We start from the raw sequence: 27,122 nt of genomic DNA, 5'->3' as shown, positions 1-27,122 counted from the left end.
TCCAATATCTGTTCTGTGTTTAGTTTTCTCCAAAGGTCATATAAGGTTTATTTGAATCAAAACCCAAAGAAGTTCTGTCCACACTGCACTTGGTTGATGCCGCTTTTCTTTCTCCTCCTGCTCCCCCCCTTCTTCTTCTGAGAGCATGCACAAGCGGGCGGGGGGGGGGGGGGGCAAAGGAAGAGGCGGAGGAAGAATGTTAAGCAGACTCTTCTGCTGAGCGCCCAGACCCATGTGACCCCCAACTCCACAAAGCAACTCGCAGCTCGGGGCACAATCTATCTTACAACCCTGAGATCATGACCTGAACTGAAATCAGGAGTTGGACGCTAACCCACTGAGCTACCTAGGCGCCCCCTCTTTTGTCTCTCTTAAAATCTGTAACAATTTTTTTCTTTTCTTTTTTCTAACGCAATATATTTATGAAAGCTGCAGGGCCATTGGTGCTGTGTAATTCCCCACATTCTGGATTGGGTTGATTGTACTGTGGTATGTAGCATGTTTCTGTGATCTTCGTCGTTCCCATAAACCGGTAGCTGTGTCTAAATGCTTAATTGGTTCCAGGTTTCATGTTGTTGTTCTTTCAGGGCTGTGTGGGGTGGGAGGTGTAGCAGCGGTGTCAAGAGTGTATCCCTGATCGTGCTACGTACCGTACTGCAGTATTCCAGGAGGCATGATGTGTGGCTGTCATTTTGTTATGGTAACAGGGGTCAGAGGGCACGGTGTCGGCAAGCTGACCATCCCTTCTCGGAACTCTCTGTCTACCAGTCACCTAATGGGTCTCATAGCCATTTTGCTTGTGTCCGTTATTCCATGGGTGTCTTAGTGCCCTTTTGCTGCCGTAATAAGTTCTCGCAGACTTGGCCGAAGTCCGTCGCACTGGGGTGAGTGATGGTGTCGGCAGGGTCTGCTTCTGGAGGCTCTAGGAGAGGATCCCCTTCTTACCTTTGCCAGTTTCTTGAGGCTGCCTGCATTCCTTCTGACCCCTCCCTCCATCTTTAAAGTACACAATTTTAAGGATACTTGTGATTACATTTAGGTCCCACCTGTATAATCCAAGATAATCTGCCCACCTCAGTATTTTTTTTTTTTTTTAAGATTTTATTTATTTATTCGACAGAGATAGAGACAGCCAGCGGGAGAGGGAACACAAGCAGGGGGAGTGGGAGAGGAAGAAGCAGGCTCCCAGCGGAAGAGCCTGACGTGGGGCTCGATCCCATAACGCCGGGATCACGCCCTGAGCCGAAGGCAGACGCTTAACCGCTGTGCCACCCAGGCGCCCCCCACCTCAGTATTCTTAACTTAATTCCTCTGTAACATCCACAGGCTCCAGGAATAATGACCTGATTATCTTTGGGGACAGTGAGTTAGTGTACAATTGGCAATTGCAAAATGAATTTTCTGGTGTTTTGTTTTTTTTAAAGAGCACTATTGGGGAGGGGCAGAAGGAGAGGACCGAGAATCTGAAGCAGACTCTGCGCTGAGTGCAAAGCCTGATGTGGGGCTTGATCCCATAACTGTGAGATCATGACCTGAGCCAAAACCAAGAGTCAGATGCTTGACTGACTGAGCCACGTGGGTGCCCAAGAATTTTCTATGTCTACATTTATTAGTTGGCATTCTCCTGTAAGGTTTCCCTTCTCAGTTCTGATTACACTGAAGTGAAGCTCCTCCTTTCCTTTATCATTGTCAAGAATGCATTGGGACTAGCAACTTCCAAAGTGACAATGCATTTTTTTTTGGCTTTTTTCTCCTAGTATTAGCAACTTATGGGTACGTATATAATTGTGTTTCAGCCCATTTAAGCCATTTTTTGAAGCTCATACTGTTTACCCAAGTTGGCTTCTGTGTTCTTTGGACATGACCCCATTAGTCTGTGACCCTTCTTTTCTTCCACAACAAGGTGTCCCACCTTGTCCATATTCTGCTCAACATCTGAGATCAGACATTTTTCTGAGGAACCCTGGTTCTTTTTAGTGGCGAATGGTGTTTGGAAGCCACAGTCCATGTGGTATGTAGGCACTGCAACTGTCGTGTTAAATGTAGAAATAAATCAGTTAATTATTTTACCAGCAAAAATGGATTTATTCAAGAGCAACAGAATTGCAATTCTGGACATGCAAGCTATGGCAAAATGGTAGGCAAGTCCAACAAAGAAGAGGAACTTTATTTTTTGAAGAAGAAGGAGGATGTTGGGAGAGGTTGTTTTGAAGGAATGTCCATTGGAGAGAAGCAGGAGTTCAAGATTCAGGATGTCAGTTCCTTATTGGCTTAGTTGCAGGGGTGGTCGATTTCTTGTAGGAGATGCAGTGTATGTCTTTTCTCTGTTGGGGCCTGTAATTGATGATTCTTCTGTTGGGGTCTGTAATAGACAATTCCTTTTTTTTTAAGATTTTATTTATTTATTTATTTGACAGAGATAGAGACAGCCAGCGAGAGAGGGAACACAAGCAGGGGGAATGGAAGAGGAAGAAGCAGGCTCCCAGCGGAGGAGCCTGATGTGGGGCTTGATCCCAGGATGCTAGGATCACGCCCTGAGCGAAGGCAGACGCTTAACGACTGAGCCACCCAGGCGCCCCTGTAATAGACAGTTCTTATTGTAATTGACATTGAGTGGTGTGGCTCCCCCATTTACCCTCCCCACTCCAGTTTAATCTGGTTTCCCTTTATTAATTTTCAGTTTCTCATAGTAGACAGACTTGGGAAATAATCACGAATATGGACATTTCCAGTTCAAATAAATATTCAAATAAGTATTTACATGATTTTTACTTCAATGTGTATCTTATGCCAAAAATCATCATTCTTAAGGATGTTAACTTGATGACCTGATTACCTATATGTTACCATTTAACATTTTTGGAATAACAATGCTAACATTATCAGGATATATCCATCTCATTTGGAATATGCTGTCAAATTGTGTTTAGTTACCTTTTCCCTGATGTTTATGCCACCAATGTGACGTTGTTAGATTTGTTTCAATATTTTTATTGAAGTATTTTTTTATTGAAGTATAATAAACATTGAGAGCAATGCAAGTCCTTAGTGTATATGGATCAATGCATTATCACTAACTGAACCCATCCATAGAACCAGCATCCAGATAAAGAAACAGGACATATTTTATTTCTAGAGTTTGTACTTCTCTGATTTATATGGTACCAGAAAAACTGTGAATGGTGGTTATGGCTTCCATCCCTTCCCCCTCCCTTCTAGTTGTGTGTGTGTGTGTGTGTGTGTGTGTGTGTGCAGACGCACTGTATTTCTGATTCTTAGGGGAAGGTAGCATACTCTGCACCTGCTGTCCTCTGTTGCCTTTGTTATTAACCGTATACCCTGGAGACCACACGTACTAGTTGTGCAGATCTCTCCCATGCCTTTTGTGCTGCATGTTCTTTCAATTGCACGGATATAGCATGATTTGTTCTATCTGCCTCCTCCTTAATGAAGTTGTGGTTGTTTCCAGACTTTGTTACCTTTGTATTTCTTACTGTTTCTGCTGCTACCCTTCTGTGTAATCAATCCTTCCTTCACACGGTAGGTAGAATCCATTCCAAGTAGCTGTCTGTTGTCTGCTTGGAGTTGGCCTCAGTGGGTACTCCTGAGTCTGGGACTGCCATGCTCGTCTGGACCCTGCCGGGCTCCCTGTGAAGCCATAAACAGGTCGTCTTTGCCCTATATCCCTCTTTGGTTCTTGCTGATTTTCTAATAGTGGGGTCAGCCTTTTGTCGTTGCTCTGCCCACCTTTCTGTCGTGACAGGTGAGATGTCTTGATTGCTGCTCCCCAGATGCTCTGGCAGCATGGTGGCCTGCTCTGAGTCCAGGATATAGAGTAAGATGTATCTGTTTTGGTCTGGACATTGGACTTGTATTAGTACATCTTTATGTTGAATTAGTTTTGGGGGGGGAACAGCTATACCAGCAATTCTTTAAATCTAAAAGTGAGGTTCACTCCCTAGAGCAGACTCAGAAAAACAGTACTAGAAGAGATAACGGAGTCCCACCTCCTCATATGACAAATGAGAAAACAGGCCAAGGGAAGAGATGTGACATGTCCAGTGTCACCAAGCATGTGACACAGTTTGAGTATCAACCAGGACCGAATACCCTGGACAGGAAAGAATTTGAAGACTTGATTTTTCTGATGCTTGTTTCTTTATAGAGAAGCATTACATTTCCATCTGGATAGGATGGAAATACCAGTTCCTAGGTATTTCTACCCATGGCTTGAGCTAACTTTGTATCTCTGGCATAATGTTTTATAAGTACAAACTAAGTTCAGTCTAGCTCATAGACCTTTCCTGTGTAGATTGTAGGAAGAAAAAACATTTTCCAAGTAGAAGTTGTTGCCCTTAGAATTATTTTGTTTCTTATAGTTTTAATGGGATTTATAGTCCGGAGATCAAAAGTATTTTTTTTAACTGTAGGACTGAGGGGGGCAGGTACTGCCAGAGCCGTCCTCTACAGGTATTTGGTCCTTGTCCTGCCCTTTCTGTCCTTTTCCACACCACCTTTCGCTGAGGTGGGACTTGCTGTGGCCCCCAGTGTATTGCTGCTCTGACATCTGTTACCATGGCATTCAGAGGCACAAATGACCCACGGGTCACAGGATCCATTTCCACCTAGAAGCAGTGGTTGGCTCGTTTAACAAAACAATTTTAGATACAGAGGAGACCGTGAGGAGTGGTCTAAGCAAGTGGTTGGCACATGCAGGTGTGCCTGGTGAGAGCAGCTGGGCCCAGTTTGTTGGGCGCAAGTCCCTTGAGGCTTGCTCACTCTCAGAGGCATTTTTCTTTATGCTGAGATGAGATGTGTCTCTGCAGTCTCTCCCTGTCCCTCACTTTTCCTAGCTGTGCGTGCTGGGAGCTAGGCAGAGCTCACACCTTCTGTACTGTTCTCCAGGTACGTAAAGACAGTCTGGGGTACCTTCCCATTCCCAGGGGCTTTACAGGGTTGGTATAAGGCCTCCTTTTCTCTGTAATCAGCAGTCCCTCACAGGGAAATGAACAACAAAGAAGGCTTACTTCAGACTTCTTGCTGATACCATGGTCTAATAAAACAGCAAAGAAAATAATTCTTGTGACCCTGCCTTTTGGTGATTTGTAGTAGGGAATGCTGCTTAATAGTACCTCTTTGTTTCCCTCTCCAAACAGAAGTATCCGTGGAAAAAGTAAGGAGCATCGTACAATACAGAGCTGTCCCTCTCCTGCAGCTGAGTCTCAGGAGCACTTAGCCTATGTCTATCTGTAATTTCTAAACCTGTTAAAACACACTTTTTTTTGGTAAGTGGTATAAGAAATATATGCTGTTTTTACATGTGCTCACCTCCTAACTTAATACAGTTGCTGCTTTTTCAAGTCCATCGGTACAGTCCCCCCTCCTCTACCCAGCTCCAAATGGTGGTGTTTCCTGGTGCCTGGCTCTGTGCTCCCTGTTCTCTATTCTCAGTGGCTTGGATATCCTACAAGTAGCAGATCACAGATACTTTATGCACATACAAACGTGTTTCTCTCTCTAACACAGCTGGTTACATACCGATGTAATACAGAGCTGCCCCTCGCTCGTAAGTTGACATGGACACAGGCTGTATGGTTGAGGGAGGGACGCTCATTCACTCCCCAATCATAGGTCCAGGGCTGAGAACTTGTATCTGAGGGTCTGCTGACTGGATTCTACATAATCGCTTCTTACATGAACCAGACTCCTACTGTGTTATCTAGGGCATTCAGCATCAGTTTCTTATTTTTAAGTGGATCAAGAACTTAAGACACAGAGCAATTAGAATGTCAGATTCCTTGAGGTTTTTAAGAATTTTTCACCTAACTGACATAATTTTTTTTAAAGCAACCTGCCCTTACTGAGAATTTCAGTGTGATAAATTTATTTGTAGAATCATTTCACTATTCTTTCCTTATTTTGCATTCTTAAATTATGTGGTTACATTAATAAGCAGGACTGGCACAAACAGGTTTGGGAGCAAGTGTGCACCATCGCAGGTGGGAGCTGGAGTTCTGGGCGTGCTGGAGACGGTCCCCGAGTGGAGGGGAGGGGTGGCATCCTTTCTTGGTTTGCTGGTGGTGGGAGACCTGCTCACTCGCAGGTCCATTATGAGACTTCATGTCCCACCATCATTTGTTTACCCAGCCCCCTGCTAGAAACAACACAAATGTCCAATCTTTTGCTCCTGCCAAAGGACCACAGTGTTTGTTTCTCTGCACTTATGTGAGCACATGTGGGAGAGGTTCCAAGAAGTAGAAATTACAGTCAAAGAATATTTGTATTTTAAGTTACAATATATCATCAAATTGCTTTCCAAAGAGATCACATCAGTTATTCCTCCAGACACACCGGTTTTCCTGTACCTTTTCTGACGCTCATCAAATTTCATTTTTGCCAAACTGAGAGGCATAATGTAGGATCTCCTCCCACTTGAAACGTGCATTTTCTTTTGTACAAATCAGATGTTTCCTGCATCTTTGTAAAAGATGTTTGTATCTTTCGCCCTTTTTTCCGGGTTGTTAGTGGGTTGTTGGAGTCCTCGGAAGGAATGCTGTGCGCTAAACTTGGTCACGTCTTTCCCGGAAGCCTTTGAGACAGCTCCCTGTGTCACACACTCCTGGGCGTTTGTGGCAGAGGAGACCCTTACAACAGACACAGTAGCCATTTTGTATTCCTTCCCCTAATCTAAATTTATTCATTTTAAATAAGAAATTTGTAGTAAATTGATTTGGGACTTTTTAAAAAAGACTGATATAGAGTTTATTAGTAGAAAAACCTTCCTGTCAGATTCCATTTCTGCTTTGGATTGGAAAACCAACTGTGTAGCACCATTGTTCAGTAAGAGTTTTCTATACGATTTAAAAATTTCTACTATCCATCTTAAAAGTGTAAAAAGAAACAAGTGACATTAAGTTCAGTAACATATTTTGTTTAGCTCTGTACATGCTTCATCATGTAATCAATACAGAGTCATCTGCAAAGTGTTTTTCCTTGTGTTTTCCACATGAAGTCTTCAACATCCAGTGTGTATTTCAGACTCAGAGCACATGTCAGTTGGGACTAGCCATGTCTCAAGTGTCAGCAGCCACATGTCACCAGTATTTGCTGGCCAGCATGGCTAAGGGGCAGTTTTCCTTTCATTTCTATGGAAATCCATTAATTTACCCTTTGGAACCTAACATCGTCCTGTTTGCTTTTTAAAAAGTTGCAAGGTATGGGGGTCCCTGGGTAGCTCAGTTGGTTGAACATCCTACTCCTGGTTTTTGTTCTGGTCGTGATCCTGGGGTCATGAGATCAAGCCCCATATCAGGCTCTGCGCTCAGTGGGGAGTCAGTTTGGGGTTCTCTCTCTCCCTCCCCTATCCCCCCCCCCGTTCTTACATGCTCTCTTGCATGCTCTCTTTCTCTAAAATAAATAATCTTTCTAAAAAAAATAAAATTAATAAAAAGAGTTACAAGGTGTGTTTATGTGACCCATGTTCTTGAATTAGGCTCTGAAATGCTATTCTTTCCTCATCTGTATAAAGATAGAACGGTTATTTACATATTTGTGAAATTAGTGGAGTACTACATTAAATGTATTTGTTTAGTGGAATTAAATGTTAATATTCCCATACAGTGAGATGGCTAGCTACCGTAGGGCAGTTGATCTTCCTTGATCTTTTTAACAATTGACAAAGGCCCCAAGGGTTTACAAATGGGAAACCTGTAAAAGTTGAGAGCTTAAATGACTCGCCACGGTGACCCAAATAGGATCTGAGCAAGACTCCAAACTTCCTGGTCCTCACCACAGGTGTGGTGTTCTGCATACAGTCTGTCCTCGCTGTGGATGCCTGTGATGACTTAGCTGACACTTAGGTGGAAGAGAAAGACAGGAAATCTAATAGCAGGGTCACTGAAGAACACTCCGGTCCCCTTTCTGGTGCTTCCTGAAGAGAAATGGAACTGGTGCGGCACAGAGCGGTTCGACAGAGACCGCAGCCTGAGGCCGCTCGCTTCCCTCCCCACCGGACTGGGACGGCTGCACTGTAGGGAGCAGGGCTGCCATGATGGATGTCCTACAGGAATAAATACCGTTTCTGAGCCAAGGGAAGGAACCTAGTTTTGATGTGTTCAGTGTTAGAATATGCTCCCGGTCAACCTGCCACTACAGTTTATAGTCAGGTAAAAATAAGCTGAATCATAAAAGGAGTTTATTAGTATATTTTTGAGCTATCAGGAGGGATGAAAACATACTCTTCTTTGCCCAGACCCGACCACCACACTCGGTGTGGGAGAGCAAACCGTGCGAAACACGCCCATCCCTCAGCGCCAACCTCTCACAGGATCACAGGGCCTCTGAGCAAGGGTCAGGCCTGAGTGGCCCCCACAGCGTCAGAGGTGTCCTGTGGGCCAGTGTTCTTCCTGACCCCCATCAGCACGACTCCACTGAGTCCCGTCAGGTCATTAGCTAAAGCAAAGAAGGTAAGTAGCCTAAATTACACACTTTTATCCGTGTTTATCCGTTGACGGGGTATTGTTGGCTGTTGCTGACAGTGTGCTGTGATGACAGCGTCCTTGTCTATATTTCCCTTTACTCACACAGGAAAACTTTTTTCCAAAAGTGGACACCTACAAGTGAGATTGTTGGGGCACCTGGCCGGCTCAGTCGGTGGAGTGTGTGACTCTTGACCTCAGGGTTGTGAGTCTGAGCCCCATGTTGTGTGTAGAGCTTACTTAAAATCTTCAAAAAAGATGTAGAAAGTGGGATTGCTGTCTCATGGTGTTTGCATCTTTAGCCTCAGCAGGCCTTGTGAGTGGTGTGAAGGAAGGACCTGTGCTTTTTCCTCAACTAGAGAACCAGTTTTTGCAGAGGCATCAGTCGTAGTTCGTCCACAAGTTCACCTCTGATAAAAGTGACAGCTGTCTGTCAGGATGTCTGTGTCGGCTGCCTCCCATCTGCTGCACTGTTCTCTGTCCCTGCACCAGTACCCACTGTCTGAGTTACCGTAGCTGTGAAATCTGAGTATTCGGGAGGGCACGTTCTCCCTGCCTTGTTTTCCTCAGAGCTGTAGCTGGCTGTTCATGGCCTCCGATCTTTTGTATAAGATTTGTTGAATAAATATGATGTAAATGTTCTAAAAGTTGTATGCAGAAATATTGTTACACGATACAGTATTATAAAGATGGTACGTAGAAATATTGTCTAAATAAAAATTGCATAAAATCTGGTTGTGAAATTCCACATGCACACGTACCTGCACACCCCTTTTGAGGTTTAAGCTACATTTGCATGAATTTCTAGTCTGATTAGGGGAGAAATACAGTCTTTCTAATTAAGTCTTCCTAGATAGGTGGACATGGCATTTCTCCATTTATTTTTAGGTCTTTTCTGTATTTTGACAAAGGTTTTTAGAACCGTGTCTATAAATCCTATTGTTTTCTTATTAGATTGACTTCTGATGTTGTTTGCTGGTGTTTTGGAACATGTTTGATTTTGTGTACTGATTTTGTTCCCAGAAAACTTTGAGTCTAATAGTGTATCCATAGCTCGTCCTGGATCTCGTACTTGGACAGTCGTACAGCCTGTGAGCGCCGCCATTTGTTGTTTCTAGTTCTCGTACATTTCTTCTTCTTGCCCTCCTGCCCTGGCTAGGATCTCAAGTGTAGGTTCGAATAGAGAAAGCTCTCAATTGCAACCCTGTTGGTCTTCGTGATCCTAAAGTGAACGCTTCTAATAAGGGCTTCGGGTAGGCACCTAACATTTAGCTAGGGAAGTGTCCTTGTATTTGTCCTTTTTACAAAGAATGGGCAAGTTATATCAGATTCTTTATTTGAGTATTGTGAGGTGATGAGGTCGTTCTTGCCGTGGTGTAATATTGTGGTGAATTACTTTGTCTTTTCTTTTCTTTTTTAAGTAGGCTCCAAAGCAGGGCTTGAACTCACGACCCTGAAATCAAGACCTGAGCTGAGATCGAGAGTCGGACCCTTAACTGACTGAGCCACCCAGGCACCTCTACTTATTCTTTCTAATATTGCACCACCTTGCATTATTGGAATAAAATGGACATTATCATTATATATTCTTTTGACTTTCTAGATCAGTTTGCTGGATTATTAAGTATCTAGATGAAATTCATACATTCTTTCCTCCTGTTATCCTTGTCTGGGAAATACTAAAGTCTCCTAACTTTGTGAGTGAGTTGGTAAGAGAATTTTTCAGGGCTTCCTTACAAAAGCATGTGGGCCTGTCTCTCTATTGAGATCTTTATATTTATTTCTTTGAAAATTGGGGAGGTTTGATTATATAAACTCCATTTCTAACAGACTCCGTTTGGGTGACTTGTTTTTCTGAAGTTGCCTGTTTCCTCTGTTTTCAAGATGAGTGTGCGTGCGCATGTGCATGCACGTGTGTGTTCAAGTTGGTTTTTTTTTAAGATTTTATTTATTTGAGAGCGAAATCACAAGCAGTGGGGGAGGGGTAGAGGGAGAAGCAGACTCCCCACTGAACAGGGAGACCTACTTGGGGCTCCATCCCAGGACTGTGGGATCATGACCTGAGCCAAAGGCAGATAGTTAACGACTGAGCCACCCAGGCACCCTCAGGTTTTTGATAATACTTGTCTTAGTAGAGTTCTTGTATGATTTTTCAGAGTCTCTGCTGTGGCTGTAGTTTTGACGCCCTTAAATTCTTAGTATTGCATGTTCATACCTTTTCTTATTTTTTTCCCCCCATTGGCCATTTTTTTGCAGAGATCTAACTGATCTTTTTAAAGACTCTGCTGTCAGGTGCATTTATTCTCTCGAGTATGTCTCATTTCATTAATTTCTTATCTGTATTAATTTAAATTTTCTTTTGATTTATTTTGTTCTAATTGCAGGAGAGGATGATTAAATTTTTACTTTTTCCTCTTCACTAATATGATGACTTAAGGCTGTAAACTTGTCTCCAAACAACACTCTGGCTTGATTCCACAAGTTTGGATATATAACTGCTTATTGTTTAGTTCTAAATATTTTCAGATTTCTTCTTTGACCCATGAGTTATTTAGAAGCAAGTTTTTAAATTTCCAGTCTTCTTAAGATTTTAAGTTGACTCCTAATTGATTGCATTGTATTTAGAGAATGTGATGCTGTTAATTCTTTGCCATTTGTTTTTGTTTTGTCCTAGCTGCTGGCTAATTTTTATAAAAATTCTATTATTAAAAAGGACGTGTCATTTCTAATAATTGGGTGAAGGATTACATAAATCCAATAAAGTAGGTTTATTAGCTACATTGTTTTAATTTTCTGTACAGTTTTAATCTTCATAATCTGTGTTACCAGAAGAGCTGAGTCTGTCTTTGTCCCTAACGCTAGATATGTCAACTTCTAGTAACCTTCCTGTTCTTACTTTATATATTTTGTAGCTGTGTTATTAGATACGTACATAATCAGAATTGACTTGGACTTTTTAATCTTGACCTTCTTAGTTCTTACTCTACAGACTACTTTGCAGGAAATTAACATGGCTAGCTCAGCTTTCATTGGTTAGGACTTGCCTGGACTATTCTTCCTTCCCTTTACTTTCAGCCTCTGTGTCCACTGGTTTAGGTGGCTGAATTAGCCTTTAGCGGGATTTTGTATTTACATGAGATTATTACCACGTCTGGATTCATTTCTTCCATCATATTTTGTGCTTCATTCGCCTTGCTTGTCTTTTACTTCTCCTGCTTCCTATTCTGTTTTCTTTTTTCATCTCTCTTAGTTAATAATTACTAATACAAAGTAACGTAACTGGTAAGTAATCATGTATATTGTAGTGAATACTTCTGAACCTACCACCTAACCCAAGATCTAGAACATTGCCAGTAACTTCTGTTGAATGAGAGTTTGTTTGTGTGATTTGAAAGTTAAAAATTGTGCTTTCACTAGATTACCTTTAAATTTGTATCATTAATTCAACAAGGGCTAAAACTAGTATTTCTAACCTTTTCTCAGATAATCTGAAATATTCCAACTTCAGTTTCTTCCTTTCACCTTATATTTTGTTGCTGCTTACAATTTTAATTATATTTTGTATTTTAATTTCCTCCAGATTTTATTGTTATTAGTATGAGCTCAGTGCTTGTTTCACTTTATCTGGGTTGCTGGTCTGTTTGTCAGTGACCCTCCTGGCAGGACCCTCTGGCTCTCGCCGCCTTCTTGCTGGAGCGTGTCCTTCAGTGGTTATCTCAGCAGCCATCCAGTAGTAGGAATGGCTTCTCTTGGTCTGAATGTGTCTCTTTCACTCTTGTCCTGAAATGAGAGAAAGGGTTCTGAGTTGACAGGTCCATCTTCAGCATAGTTCACAGGTGTCAGTTGGTTGTCCTCTGGTAGGCCCTCTGCTGTCTCCTGGTGCTCCTCTGGAGGTGACCTTTCTCTTCTCTAGTCGCTTTTAGGTGCTACTCTTGTCTTTGGCATTCTGAAGTTTCACTGCAGGGTGTTTCAGGGTGGATTCGTTTAAATGATGCCTCTAGCTACCTGTTCTGTCTCTTGCGTGTGGGGGGGGTATCGTTACATTCTAGAATTTTGTTTTACTAATACTGCTTCTCTGTTCCTTGCGATTGCTTCTTTCAAAACTTCTATTAGACATATGTTTGACTTCCTCATTCTCTTATCTATAGTTCTTTTTTTTTTTTTAAAGATTTTATTTATTTGAGAGAGCAAGCATGTTCGAGAGGGGTGGGGGACAGAGGGAGAGGGAGAGAGAATGTCAAACAGACTCCCTGCGGAGCGTGGAGCCCAAACCAAGAGTCAGAGCATAACTGACTGAGCCACCCAGGGGCCCCTCTTATCTCTAGTTCTTAACCCTTTGTGTTTGTTCTATCTTTTGATTGTTTTCTTAAGGCCAGCTTTATGTCTTCTATCTCTTATCACTTCAGGATTTTTTTTTACAGTCTCAATCTGACAGTTTTGTCATCCAAAGCTCAAGACTAATCCAATTTCAGTTTTCTTATTTTTTGAATTTTGGACTTACAGCCTCTCTACAGTGTGGGTAGGTTTTTGGATATCATTTGTAGCCTGGTATGAGGTTTATTTTCTGCTGAGTGGGGTTGCTTTCTGTTTTGCTAATTCCTAGATTTGGGCTAAGGGGTCTTGGAAAAATGGGACTGTAAGGATTTGAGCCCTAAATCTTTATTGAGTGTTAGTCCATGGCTGCTTGTGCTCAGGACGAGCTCCTACCACCTGGTAAAACAGATTGGAAAGTCTCTGTGCTGGTGGGTTTGTTTTCTTTCTTCTTTTTTTCCCCCCGATTGGCCTACCTTCTGTTGAGAGTTCTTTTGAAGGTCACGGCTCTAAGGGGCTGGGGGATGCTGTTCTAACCTTTCACCTGGAGCAGACCCACATCTTCTCCCATCTCCCCTTGAGGGCTGAAAATCCAAATGTCACAGACTGATGTTCACTTTTTGAGTAGCCATAGGGGGTGTCCTCACACATTATCTGGTGTGACTGTTGCTGGACCCAGCCCTCTCAAGTCTGCCTTTGCAAACTATTTGTTTCAATACACTGATGCTTGCTGGGAAGAAAAGCTGTTCATAATTATCAGCAATGAAGCATCCTGGGACAGTTTGTAGCACAAGTTCAGCATTTGATTTTACAGCCTCTTGTTAACTATGTTTTTTAACGTCTTTTAAAGCCTTCTGTGCACCAGCTACCGTGTGAGCCTCTGACTGTGGTGACTTCCAAGCTTCATTAGAAGTTACTTGACAGTTGACCTGCCAGCTGTTCAGTAATCCCTTCCCTCTTCCTCCCTCTTTACCACCCACCCCCCCCACACACACACACGGTGCTGAGACTTCAAAAACAAAACAACAAAACACACTTGTCTGAGCTGCTGATTGGTTAGTCCCCATGGAAGGACTACCTGCAAACACTAACCACATAGTAAGAGACGCTGAAGAGCTTGGTGCTTAAAGGGGTTCTTCCAAGTCTAAGGAGGTGCCACCCTAGGAACTTAGGGCACTGCTTTGACAATGATGTCCTTAGCTCTAAGGGGTGGATTTTTTACCGCCTCACATGGTTTCTCTCCCCCCAGTGATGTCATGAGGGGTTCCTGCTGGCTGGGCTGGGCTTCTCCCCTGGCCTTCAGCTTGCACACACAGTTGCCTACTTGACATCAGCACTTGACCATGCAGTGGGCATCTCATGTCACATTCCCAAGGCAGGTTTTTGCATCACACTCCCCCCTTTCCAGTCTAGTCTTCCTTCAGTGTCCCAGTCTCAGTGCAGGCAGCCAAGAACCTCCCTGCCATTCTTAATGATTGTCATGCTCTGTGTCCAGTTAACGAGGATCTTCTTGGTGCTACCTCCCAAGTCGGGCCACCTAGTTCAAGTACCATTGCCAACCACAACCGAAAGCTGGTGTCCTCTTCAAACTGAACAACTGCAGTGGCCCAAGTCCCCCTCCTCTCCCCCACATACTTCGTGTTCCACTGAAAACGTACATGTAGTCATGCCTTCTGCCACTTCAAACTCCCCGTCACCCTCCCAACCTGAGCAGCACCTGTCTGAGAACTGCAGGCTGTGCTGACCAGGCTCAGGGCTTCCTGTTGAAGCTGACCTGGCTGTACCCACAATCCCCGATGTGCCCCTCCCTGCCTCTTGCCCTGTGTGGCCCCACGTATCTGTGCTGCACTCTCATAATGCATGCAGGATTCTGCCAGTGACACTTCATCAGAGGTACAAACTAATGTGCACAGAGTCCTGCGCTGGACCTGTGCCCTTGATTTCAAAAAATGAAACAGTGCAATGGTTTATTGTACAAGGAATGCAAGCCTGATCAGCCATGCTCACCCTCCAGGGCAGAGGCCCCTTGAGGGTAGGGATTTTCTCTCCTGCTGGATCTGGGGTTGGGCACACAGTAGGCACACCCATTCTCACCTCCATGCGGAAATAATGCACTCTTTTTTTTTTTTTTTTTTTAATGAAGAGGGGTCTTCAAACTGCTAGCCAGGGAATAGGGATATTTTGTGGAGGTGAGGGACATGATGAACTGAGCCACACGGGAGCGGGAGGGAAGGAAACTCTGTGCTCCGAACTCTGGGGCATGGGCTGTTCGCAGGGAGTTTGGTGAGGCTGGAGCGAGCTGTCGTCCATCTATGTGTGGGGGAGTTGTAGATGGGGAGGGGGCAGCAGTTAATTTCCTTTGTGTTGTCCTTCGCGGTCTCTTGTTTCTTTTTTGGGTGGGGAGGCGGTATTTGGTGACCTGGCTTCCAGAGCGGGCTCGGCCGGCCGGTGCGGGTCTCCCCGCTGCGTTCCGGAGGTGGTGTGGGGTATGCATTTCTCAAGTCTCCGACCCCACCACTCACCCTAAAAGCCACTGAGCTCTTCCAGAGTTGGGCCCGGATCCCTGGCTGCTCGCCCCTGCGCGGCGGGGCGGGGGCCGCGAGTGGGGACCCCGCGGGGGGCGGCGGGGGCGGGGCGTGGGCGCGGCGGCGGCGGCGGGGGCGGGGCGAGGCGGGGCGGCCGCCGCCTGACGTGTCTCGGCGGGATTGGAGCCGCCGCCCTATATAGCCGCGGGGGCCCGGGCGCCGGCCTCGGAGCGCGGCCCGGCTTCTCCGCGGCGGGCGGCGAGCGGACGGGCGCGCGGGCGGCGGGACGGCGGGACGGACGGGCCGACCCCCGACGAGTGAGCGCGGGACGGAGGGGTGGTGGGCCGGCGCGAGCAGGGCGGGGGGCGCGCGGGGAAGTTGGGGCGCGGGGCGGGCGGGGCGCGGGCTGCCGACGTGGAGCGCCGGGCGGGGGAGGGGCCGGGGCCGCCTCCCCCCCTTTCCCCCCCGCCGCCAACCGGGCGCCCCCCCCCCCGTCCCCGAGCGCCCCCTCCCCTTCCGCCGCCCGGCCGGACCCGGGGGGCGGCTACGTGTCACCACTGCGCATGGGCCGCGGCGCCGGCTTGGGAAGAGTGAGAAACTTTCCCGAGCCGTGGCGCCGGCCCGCGCGCCCCCCCGCTGCACACACACACCCGCGCCTCCCGCGGCGGAAGCCCCTCGGGGTCCCCCTCTCTCCGTGCCCCCCCCCCCAGCCCCCTAGCCCGGCGCGGGGGAGGGGCGGCCGACCTGGGGCTCCGGCCGGTGACGTGGGCGTCCGGCCCTCGAGCTGCCCCCTCCCCCCCTGCGCCCCTCCCCCCGGCCCGGACTTGAGGGGGGGTTGCTGGGGGTGCAGCGCGGGTCCCGAAGGGCAGGGCCGGGGCCGGGACAGCGGCAGGGCCCGTGCAGGCCCGGCCGCACCTCCACCTGCTGCCCGCCTGCGTGGTTGGGTGGGCCTGCTGCCCTGGGGGGCTGCAGCGCAACTTGGATGCACCCCAGGGTTCGCGCACGAAAAATACATTACGGAAAAATACCGAATTTGGATGAAAGGCGGGGAGGCCCAGCGCGTTACTGCCCCTTTAAGCCTGTCCCCGCCCGCGGGCTCGCGTGGCCTGTGGGAGGGCCTGCTGAGGTGGCATCTGCGAAAGTTCCTCCTGCGGGATGGGTGCCGACTTCCAGAACTTAGTGGAGCCGCTCACCTGGCCCTCGTGGGGGGGCCTCGCTCGCATGGGGGCTTTGTGAACTTTTAGCCCGTGGGAAATTTGTTTTTGTTCTTAAGTTCAGCTTGTGGGTCTTGAGAAGTACTTTGGGGGAAAAAATTCCTTTGCAGGTTTAGTGTAGGGATAAAAGTAAATAGTTTTAATTTTGGAAGAAGAGGAAAGAGTCCTGGGTTTCCACTGGAGGTTTTTAATATTCTCCATATTCAGTCCTGTCTAATTAATGTGAAGCAGGGAGATTCTCATTAGGTGGCTGAGATAAGGTTCTTTCTGTACTGTTACTTCTTCGCAAAGATCTTTCCTTTTGAAAATGTAAGTGGCAGAACGTCACAAGGGAGTCCAGTAATTCTGCTAGAGAAGGAAAGTTCTTTCTTTAGAGATTTTCTTTTTGTATGTTTGTGACGACCAAGCTTCAGGTGCAGCCCACAAACATTGTGACTTTGTGTCTCTCCCACATGATAGTCAGGGGTACTTGACAGTCCCTTTGCGTCTAGTTGCATTTGCTGCACAGTTATATTTTGAGATGTGCCCCCCCCCCACCGTGGACATTTACACTCTGAGAAATAAGACTTAAAGTCCACGATGAGAACAGTTTGAGATTTGCTTTGAGCGAGTGGATCTGAATGCTTTCTGCAGGGAAAGTAACCAAAATGAGGAAGGGACTGGAGCAATCTTGGGAAGAACTGGAGGAGAAAGGCTTCACATGTCTGAAGCAGTCTTGTAGAAAAGAGTGGACTTGTTCTCTGTGGCAGAAGTGGGGCAAGAAGTTGTAGATCTTGGCACTACATGAGGCAGAGCACTCTGACAGCTGCGCAGAGGTGAAGCGGGGCTCCCTTAGAAAGCCGCGCAGGTCCTGTCTGGTGGTGTTCAAAGATTGCAGTCGAGTGGTGCCTGAGGTCCCTTTCCAACCTGATTTGAGTAGTGTTGTTGGAGTAAGTGAGGAACTGCGATAGCATGTGTTTGGTCTCTATTCCTTGAAAATGGGACCTGGGTAAGGTCTCCTAAGAACTTAAGATAGCAGTGATCACTGGTGAGGTCGTGCAAGGACTCGGTGGAGTGGGAGTCATCTTGTTGTCTGTGAAGGCAGAGTGAGGGCTGGTGGGGAGCAGATTTGGGTGGGCATAGAGCTGTGGGGGGACAGTTCTTAGGTACCGCTTTGTTGAAGTGGAGGCAGGTAGCCCGTCATGCTGAGAGCATGTTAGGAGGGCTGATATTGGCCTGTTACAAAATCTTAGCCCAGAGCCTCAGGTAGAGGGAGGTTTGCATTTATATATGCATCATCAAGTATGTGTTTAAAGTGGATTCTTAAAAGATAGGGTTTTGAGAAGCTTATAAGAAAAAGAGAAGGCTTATTAGATGATATCAGAGCCCCAGGTGTTAACTCTGCTGCTTAATGCAATCCATTCATTTCCAGCTGCATAAACTGCCATTGGAAATCTGGGGACTAGAGACCCAGTGTATCCTGTCAAACAAGTCTGGAGTTTCTGGAAGTCCACTTTGTCCTGCTGCCCAAGGCCTTGTGCACACTTGGGGGCATTAGAGGCTCTGGGACAGGTTCTCCCTCTGACACAGTAGGAGGCTCAGTGGGGTTGGTGATCCTTTCTTGATCCGCTTGGACTAAGGGGTTTCATCGAAGAGCTGGCTGGGATTGACTTTGGAAAGGTGTGTGAGCTATCTCAGAAGAGACCTTCAGGAATTGGTCTTCTCTTACGTGACACTAGGTGCAGGGTGGGAATTGCTTCTGACAGGACTGTGGCTGGAGGGGACATGGGCAGTGACCACACTTTACAGACTTGAGTGGCTGTCACCAGGCACTGAAGATTTGCCCTGTCCAGAAAAGCAGGAGGGCTGATCAGTGGGAGCCCACAGAAGAGGGTGTGAACGTAGTCGGTCATGTGGAGAAGCTAGATTATTAGGGGGCGGATGGCTGTGCGTTTTAGGAAGTGACATAGCATGACCTGGAGCGGGAGGCTGTTGAGATGCAAGGTCAGCAGGTAAAAGAGCAGGTGCAGCCCAAGTAGGAGTTCTGAGCGAGTAGGGCATGGTGGACACCTGGGTCCTGGATTCACTGTTGAACAGTGGTGTTCAGGTGAACAGGAGAACGCCTCCATCTTGTGCATAGACTGGCAAAGTGTGCACAGGCCAGACACTTGGCATCCCAGGGAGCGCTCACCTTTTGCACCTTGTCAAAATGCACGTGTGGGTGTGCTACTCTGAAACCTTGATTTCACGGAAAAGCCTTAATCTTTAGAACTTGTGGGTTAGAATTGTTGGAGGCAGATTCTTAAAGTTGTCTTGGTCAGTTTGTCTCCGCTTTTCTCCCTTTGTCTTGGTACATAGCAGTGTCTGGTGGGATTTGGGCCCCCAAGAGGCCAGAGCCTCTCTGGCTTGTGGAACTTTACCCATGTGATTCAAACCCTGCATTAGAGACTTTTTTTTAAGTCCTGAAATGCTGCTGGATAATGAGCCCCTTTTAAATCCAGAGTCTAGTGGTACACCCCTGGTTGCCACAAACGGTCTTCCTAGCTTCTGAATTATGCGTCTCATGGGCAAGAATTTGGGGATGTTATTCTTCAGTTAGGTAGTAGGTATTCTTGTTACTGTTGTTGATTCTCCCGTCTTGGACACCTACCTTACCCCATCATAAAGTCCACCTCATTGCACTTTACTGAGTGTGTGTGGTGTTTGTGTGAAGTGGCAGGTAACCTACCTGGAAGCCTCACTATCCCAAAGTCCCCAAGGCAAGATGACCCACACCCTCTTACTTCACAGAGTAGTTCTTGGTCCTCCCCAGACGGCCTTTGAAGGTCCTTCCAACCCTGCTATTTTATGGCCTGGTTTCTAAATCCCCAGTGGATTAGAAGGGACCGAAGGACTTTTACAGGATAACAGCGAGAACAAAGTAACTACAAAATACACAGAGAGCTCATAAAGACAGTAGCTCTCAGTCACCCTCAAGAGCTCAGGAGCCCCCGAGGTTCGCATTCTGTTGTGTACCATAGTACAGTATCACAGAATCTTTTTCCTTCTGGCTCAGCAGTGAGAGATTAAGAGGAGTACAGGAGAAATTACTGAACCATGCAGGAGAACCAGCCATCAATTTTTAAGGATTTTACTTCAGAATGGTTAAATTTAAAGGTTTCGACATTAAGGGATCGCTCCCTCAGTTTCAGGGAAAAGTTGCCCTCTAAAAGTTCTGGATGGTTTAGATTTTACTGTGATAGATTTTGTTTGAAGCTAATAGCCTGGGGGCAGAGCTCCTTTTTTCTCCCCCAAGAAATTTGTCTAAATATTAGTATTAATAAGCAAAGTGTAGGTAACGTTTTGCCCTCTTCTGGTGGGGAGGTAAAACGATCTGGGTTATAGAATGCAGATAAGTAACTTCTCTCTGATTTTCTTCTTGTTTGCCCTCCCTTCCTGTCCCACACCAGCAAAAACTGGCAGGCTGACAGAGGCGGCCTCAGGACGGACTCTCTGGCTACTGACCATTTTGCTGGTAAGTGTGACTGTCCTTTCTGAAGGTTTCCTGTTCCTGGGCTGTACGTGTACCTTCTTTCGTTATGTTTCATTCTTAAGTTTCTAGTGGCTCAGAGAGACCTGAGCCGTGTCCGTGTGTGCCCTTCAGATGTGTCATCTGGCTTCCACCTAGTTTTAGGCCTTTTCTCTCTTAAATGTGAATTATGTTTGTTCAGGAATCTCTGAGTTTGGATCTTGCTTCTCTTGAGGAATACAGAGCTTAATTTTCTTGAACTTGGGAAGTGGTCTCCCTGAGCTGTAAAAATTATGCAAAAACTCACTTTTATTATATAATTGGCTCTCTTAATGCTTTTTTGCCATGGTGGTAGAAAAAGACACTTGGTGCATAGTGGTGTGAAAAAAGTGGGTTCTTCCTCATCGCAGTAGCGTGGAGCTCACCTAGAGTTGAAGGGAGGAAGCAAACACTCCTGCCTCAGGGCTGAGTGAGCCCAAGTCCCACTGAGTACCTGGCACTCAGGATTGGGGTCTGGAGGCAGAGACTACTTGGTTCCTTCCCTGAACCAAGGAACTGTGTGCCCTTGGGCTGGGTTCCACCTGCTCTGAGTGCCCTCTGACCCCTGAGAGCTAGGACATGAGAGAATAACCCACCAGCACATGTCAGAGGCACTTAATCGCCTGCTTCTTGCTGTTACATTGTTGCCAGGGAGGGCTGAGTGGCTGCTCTTTGCGCCCTTGCCCCCCCCCGGGGGGGGGCATTGCCAGGCTGTGTGGTGCGCTGGGCCTTGCTGACTGTGCCCGCGGTGCCCGCCATCCTTACAGAAGGGGGCTGATTGCTTCTTGTAGCAGCTCTCACGTGATGTATCTTGTAAGCATCAGGAGGCATGTGGATTAACAAAATAACTGAGATAGCTGTTAGGAGAACCTTCCAGAGGTTGGTCTGCAGGCTGTCTCTGCAGCCCCTGGACATTGTAGGATTGGAGCTCTCAGCTGGAGCCTCTGGCTCCTCAGAGCGGAGAGTTGTCGGAGGACCCTCCTTCACTTGCGTTTTTCCTTTCATCATTTGCTGAAAGTTTGGTTATCATCTTGTATCAGAGCTTGTAAGTGAAGAAAATGGTGTGGTTTGCTGGTGAAACAGAATTAAACCTTTGGCTAAAACTCTAAGCCTGACGGGTTGGCTGTGCCTTGACTCTGCCTCTGACCTTCCCTCCTGCTTCAGCAGCTCACCCAGATTGTGCGTAGGCCCGAGACCAACCATGAGCTCCGTTGCAGTTTTGACCCAGGAGAGCTTTGCCGAACACCGAAGTGGGCTGGTTCCACAGCAGATCAAAGGTGACCACCCTTTTGTGCTCGTATTCTCACTTTGAGACACCGCTCCTTCCCAATCTTTGTCCAACCTTATGGCCTTTGAGAAGTGCCTTTTGGGACTGTAGCTGTGGGGTGGAGCCTGGGCTCCCACTTCTCAACCTGCTCTGTTTTGTGCTGTGGGCGCTGCCCTGGTGTGCGGGGGTGGATCTGGGCAGGAGTGATACCCTTCTGGATACAGAAGGGTTTGCAGTGTGGACCACTTCCTGGAAAGCTAGTGGTTTTGATCATTGGTAATTAAAATGAGATTCTTTTCCAAAATTACTGTTCCCCAGTTGTGCTGAACTAAAATCCTTCAAAATCTGGCATATATTTACAAGAACAGGGTAACTTCATTTGAAGGCTAAATTTTCATCTGTAATCTTTCATCTGTAGGTAGATTGTATAAAATTTTCAGGTGAAAGAGTAGATGAACTGAATCAACTGTCAGTTCTTAAGTTTAACTAAAATTAAAAATTCACTTTGTCAGTTACACTGGCTGTGTTTTAAGTGCTCGTTTCTAGGGCAGTGGAGACCCAAAGACTGCAGAGTGCCTGCCATGTTGACTCTTTCTACCTGATGCAGCAGCCCTGTAGAGTCTGCATTTCTAGATGAGGGAAGTAGGGCTCTGACGGGCTCCAGCTGCTGTCAGCACTGAGTCTGTATTGGTGTCCTGGGATAGCACAGCCACTTGGCCAGAAGCGGTGAACCCCGAGTTGGACGCAGGCCTGTCTGATTCCAAAGGTCATCTCCCTGCTCTGTGTGCACATCCATTCACAGTGGTTTTTATTGGGCCCTGCCATTGCTGGGGCATTTGGGGTGATCCGAAAGACTCACACTCCTGTTTTCATGGAGCTGTGGTTATTGGGACCAAAATGTGAATGATTAGGGCACTGTGGGCATGGGAGCGATTAATGCTCTGGGGCCTGATTTCTGCAAGGCTGTTGCTCCTGTGAAGGGGGTCGTGGGGGTTGAGACAGCAGCTCCCGCAAGGGTTCTTTTCAGTACTGTGTGCTACAGTGGGAAGCCGGCTGGAGTCGGCCTCACCGGTGGCTCTCACAGGCAGCGCTGAGCAACATTACTGTGTTCTGCACATTTAAGGGCTGGTTATATGCCGGGGATTGTCATAGTTGTGGTTTTTTAAGCACAGGATCAGAAGGGTCTAGGGCCTGAATTTTTATGGTAAGGCCTGTTTTCACGGGGCTCACCACATTCAGGGAGGAGTGGGGCATCTCGTGTCTGAACGGACCACTCACAGGGGAGGCTGCCTACACGGGCAGGGTACTTGCCAGCAAGGTCAGAGGCTGCCTCTCCAGGCCACGTGCCGAACCTGAGGGCGTGCTGGGCATGGGGACCTCCTGGAGCCCTTTCCTATCACTGAATGAAGGGATTGGGGGGCAGGGTGTCACTCAAGCAATTAATGTTCTGTGTCTCTTCTTTCTTGACATTAAAACTCTCCAAGTGTTTTTTTGTCCAGTGTTGAAAACATGTGCTTCCTTTCCATTTATGTTGGCTGGTCCAGTTGCTACTTTAAATTCAGAAGAGGAGAGTGACCCTCCAACCTACAAAGATGCCTTTCCTCCGCTCCCAGAGAAATCAGCTTGCTTGGAAAATGCCCAGGAGCCTGCTGGCGCCTGGGGTAACAAGATCCGGCCCATCAAAGCTTCTGTCATCACTCAGGTAGAAACTCTGTTCTTTCTTTACCTGGTCCTCCAAGTAGGAAGTGGTAGCATCTGATGGAATGGGTTTTGAGCACACACAAGTGAGCGTGCTTTGGGCATGGAAGTGGGGGAGGCTTTCAGAGCAGACGCACCCCCACTCCTGGGGAAGCTGGCTCATGCTCAACGTGTAACCCCCAACGCTCGGAAGGAACAGGCCCCATAGGTTCTTCAGTCTGCTGCAGCCCAGCCTCTGCTCCCAGCTGCTGAATGTGGCTCTCCACGTCGCCAGCCCCAGCAGGAACTTGTCTGTCTTCTCTGTCTTCTCTCCCACCGTATCAAAGCAAGTCTTCTCCTTTGGGCACACAGCTCCCCATTTTCTTGGGGTCATGAGATCAAAGAAAGCCATCTCTCTGCTACCTTAACGTGAGATATTGGCGAGCAAAGCACTTCTCTCTGTGTGAACGCATGTTGGGTACTGGCTGCTGATTATCTACCAGCTGTGTGCTGAGACGTCCCCTTCCCTGAACCCGAGATTCCTAACCCGTTGCTTCCTAGATCTTTCCATCTTTCTGGTGGCTGAGATGGGACTGGTGTCTCCTCAGTCTTCCTGATCTTGTGAACTACACCACGTTCTACTTAGGGGTTCAGACCCAAGACCAGGACTCATTTGGGTTCCTCCTGCTTCCACCCTTGCCTCTGTTCACTCCCTTGTCCAGAGAGCTGCTGGAGTGAAGCTGAGTCATCAGTTAGCATATATCCTTCTGCCTGAACCCTGCTTTGTTGCCTTCTCCTCTTGCTGCAGAATGGTTAGAGGAACCCGGCCCCTTCCTTTCTCCCGCTTGGACTGCACCCCACTGTGCTCTTACTGCTCCCCTGCCTACCCCTGTTCATTGCCCTCACCCTTTTGCTCTGGCACACCTCTGAGCGTGGTTGTTCTTGGTGTCTCCCTGTCCATGAGCCCCTCTCCCTCCCTTTCTGTCACCTCCACTGCACTCGGCTGGCACCCGATGTTTCCGTGCTGTCCATTGTGTCAGGGAGGCGCTCTCTTCACTGGAGCGCCAGCCTCCTGCCCTTAGGTGCTTTCTGCCCGCCCCTCCACCCCTGCCTCTCTGGCTCTGGAGTAGGGGTGAGGAGAGGAGTGGGGATACTTAATGAGGGAATGAACTCAGTCTCCTTACTCTGCGTAGTCAGTGCCTAGACACTCACATGCTCTCCCATCTCTTGATCTCTTCACTTTCCCTTCTTGACCTTTCCTGAGCAGGTGTTCCACGTACCCCTGGAGGAGAGAAAATACAAGGACATGAACCAGTTTGGAGAAGGTGAACAAGCAAAAATCTGCGTGGAGATCATGCAGAGGACGGGCGCCCATCTGGAGCTGTCTCTCGCCAAAGACCAGGGCCTCTCCATCATGGTGTCAGGGAAGCTGGACGCCGTCATGAAAGCCCGGAAGGACATTGTCGCTAGACTGCAGACTCAGGTGGGTACCTCCAGCCTCGTCCTCCTGAGTGGGCGTACCGTGTATGAAGCCCAACAGACACGGCTCTGGCTTCGTCAGACCCTTCCCTCCCCGGACCCCACGTTCAGGCCTCCCGGCATTTTTACCTGAAAAAACACTGGACACCTACCGTTTTTGCTATTTGGGTGAATGGACTGAAAGATTAGGGCTTGTCCCAGAGGTTGAGACACTCAGAGAAGCCAGGCTGCTGGATGGTAGAATGAGGACACCACCGCAGGTCACTCATTCCTAGGGCAGGGCCCAAGAGTCAGCACCTTGCTGTTTACACGTAATAAATAAGTAAACCTGTGATGCGTTTCTCTATACACACCATCACTTCAAGATTAAGGGAAATGCAGAAAATCTTATTAAAATGTCTTGTGACAGGGGTGCCTGTCTGGCTCAGTCAATAGAGTACAACTCTTGATCTTGGGGTGGTAAGCTCAAACCCTATGTTGGGTAGAGAGTACTTAAAAATATAATCTTTAAAAAAAAAAAAAGAAATGGGGCTCCTCTCCACCTGACACTGATTGTCTGTGAGCTCGCTGGGGAGCTACCTCCAGAATGTGGTGGCTGGAGGATGGGGCCCCGTGGGGCGGGAGCCAGGGACTCAACAGGGGGAGAGGATTTGTCCTGTCCTGTCCAAGCTCTTTCTCACTTGGCCGTACAGGGACTTGGGAGCGTCTCTAACCTCCCACTAGCTTCAGGGAATGAAATCATTAAGTGTAGGCAATTGGAAATGTGTGTCCATTGCTTCGCGTTGTGGCTGGTGCGTAATAAGCTCTCAGACTTGTGCTTTTTACTAGTTGGTGAATATTTGAGCATTTTGTGATTGAACACTGGGTAGGGAGGAGACCTGAACCACTTCACTCCACTCCTCTCCCCACCCCCCCACCATCATTACTTTAAAGCAAATCCCAGATACATTATTCACTTGCAGATAATTCAGAGTGTGCCCCCCCCCTTTTTGTAAAGTGTTTGTTTTTGGTTTTTTTTTTAATTTGAGAACGAGTGAGAGTGGGAGAGATCACAGAGGGAGAGGGAGAAGCAGGCTCCACACTGAGCAGGGAACCCGATGCGGGACTCAATCCCAGGACCCTGAGATCATGACCTGAGCCAGAGGCAGACGCTTCACCAACTGAGCCACCCAGGCACCTCTGTTTTGTTGTTGTTGTTGTGTTTTTTAATGTAATCTATCAGGCTGGTAACTCACTTATTAATATTAATAGTAATTTCTGGATATATCCATATTCAACCTGGTCTATTTATGGACTTCTCTCATTATCTACAGATGTCTTCCTGAGTTGACTTGTTTAAATTGGCACCCAAACAAGGCCTGCCTGCTGTGCGTGTTGGGCTCCTCAGCAGTGCCCTCCCCTCCTTAATGCCTTTGGTTTTTTGGGACAAGCAGGTGTTTGCTTTGTCTCTCTGTCCATCACCAGTTTCCTGTAAACTGGTGGTTCCGTCCCAGGGCTTGGTGACTTTAACGTTCAGCTTGCTTGTCTGGCAGGGAAACTTGTGGGTGGTTCTGTGTAGTAGCTGTTGATTCCAAGACGGATCACTAGACCCGGGAGTCTTCAGCAAATCCAGCCATTAATAACGTTCCTGGTCATTCTTTTGCGTAGCGGTTGTATCATCTCCTGATGACAGCCAGAATTCATCGCTGAGTGGATGGCGGCTTTCTAGCCACTGAGCCCCGAATTAGTTGGTGTTCTTGTGAAGAGCTGTCCTTGCCGATCGCTCAGTCAGTGTTGAGACTCCATTGGCGCTCTGGCGTCTCCTCTGGGATCCATGAATCTCCGTGTCATTTTGAACTTTTGATGTGTTCATTAGTTGTTGGACACTGGGACTCCCTTCGGGTTGGCACCCTGCAGCGTTCTGGGGTGACCATTCATGTCCACCATTTCCTAATCTCTAACATGGGGAGTTTCGAGCTGACCGTGGTCACAGACCTAATGTCAGCTGTTCATCCAGGAACTCTTCACCTTTTTGGTAGGGCGCTGCATGAGTGCAAACTGGTGGTTGTAATGAAGACAAAAGAAAGGTGATGGAGTTTTACAGTCACTTGAAGGAATGTATGCTCTCATCTTGAGATATAGTTGGGTTGGTACAAAGTCAGAGCTGTGTAATAAGGTTTGGTCAGAGACAGCCTCTGCACCCTGTCCCTGCCTCCCCTGCCAGCTGGCCATTCATAGTCTTTGACTGACCCTTCCCTTGTTGGGGTTTGAGAGTAGAAGCAGGAGATGACTCGGCGTAGTAAACCCTGTCCTGCACCTTGTTTTTCCTGCATATTTTCCAGAGCTGTCTGCGTATCAGCAAGTACTGGCTTTGCTCCTTTGTGCGGCTGCGAGATGCCGGTGGGCGTGCCGTGATTCATTCGAGCATTCCTGTTGGTGGGCATTTGGGTGCCTTCCCGACTTTTCTGTTAGAAATCATGTCGCAATGAAAACCTTGTGTGTAAAGATTTCCTGTTTCACCCGGTGTGTCTCAAGATCCATTTCTTGGCAGTGAGACGCCTGGGTCGGAGGGCAGCACATAGGTAATTTTGCAGTAGCTGCGAGCCCCGTCCCTCAGTGCTGGGCATTGTCTGCACTCCCCTGCGCTTCCCCCACAGCCTTGTCCCG

At 47.4% G+C, this 27,122-nt stretch overlaps 1 protein-coding gene across 8 annotated transcripts in view; it reads left to right on the top strand.

Annotated features, from left to right (window-relative positions):
- HDLBP (high density lipoprotein binding protein) overlaps nucleotides 1-27,122 on the top strand; it is a 69,661-nt gene that overhangs the window by 16,363 nt on the left and 26,176 nt on the right. For 3 of the 8 annotated variants that reach the window (XM_026490930.4, XM_044380339.3, XM_044380335.3), the window contains exons 2-5: nucleotides 19,956-20,020; nucleotides 21,221-21,330; nucleotides 22,865-23,022; nucleotides 24,265-24,480. In XM_026490930.4, the coding sequence (XP_026346715.1) occupies nucleotides 21,255-21,330; nucleotides 22,865-23,022; nucleotides 24,265-24,480 (450 nt within the window). In that variant the 5' untranslated portion in view covers nucleotides 19,956-20,020; nucleotides 21,221-21,254. Of the gene's footprint in view, nucleotides 1-15,527; nucleotides 15,631-19,955; nucleotides 20,021-21,217; nucleotides 21,331-22,864; nucleotides 23,023-24,264; nucleotides 24,481-27,122 lie in introns of those variants that run through there. The other 5 variants (XM_026490913.4, XM_026490924.4, XM_044380328.3 and 2 more) reach the window with 3 other exon arrangements.

Source organism: Ursus arctos, unplaced genomic scaffold (genome assembly GCF_023065955.2).
Source record: "Ursus arctos isolate Adak ecotype North America unplaced genomic scaffold, UrsArc2.0 scaffold_1, whole genome shotgun sequence".
Lineage (NCBI taxonomy): Eukaryota > Metazoa > Chordata > Mammalia > Carnivora > Ursidae > Ursus > Ursus arctos.
Note: the sequence above shows the minus strand (reverse complement) of the source record. Positions and strands in the feature narration are given on the sequence as shown.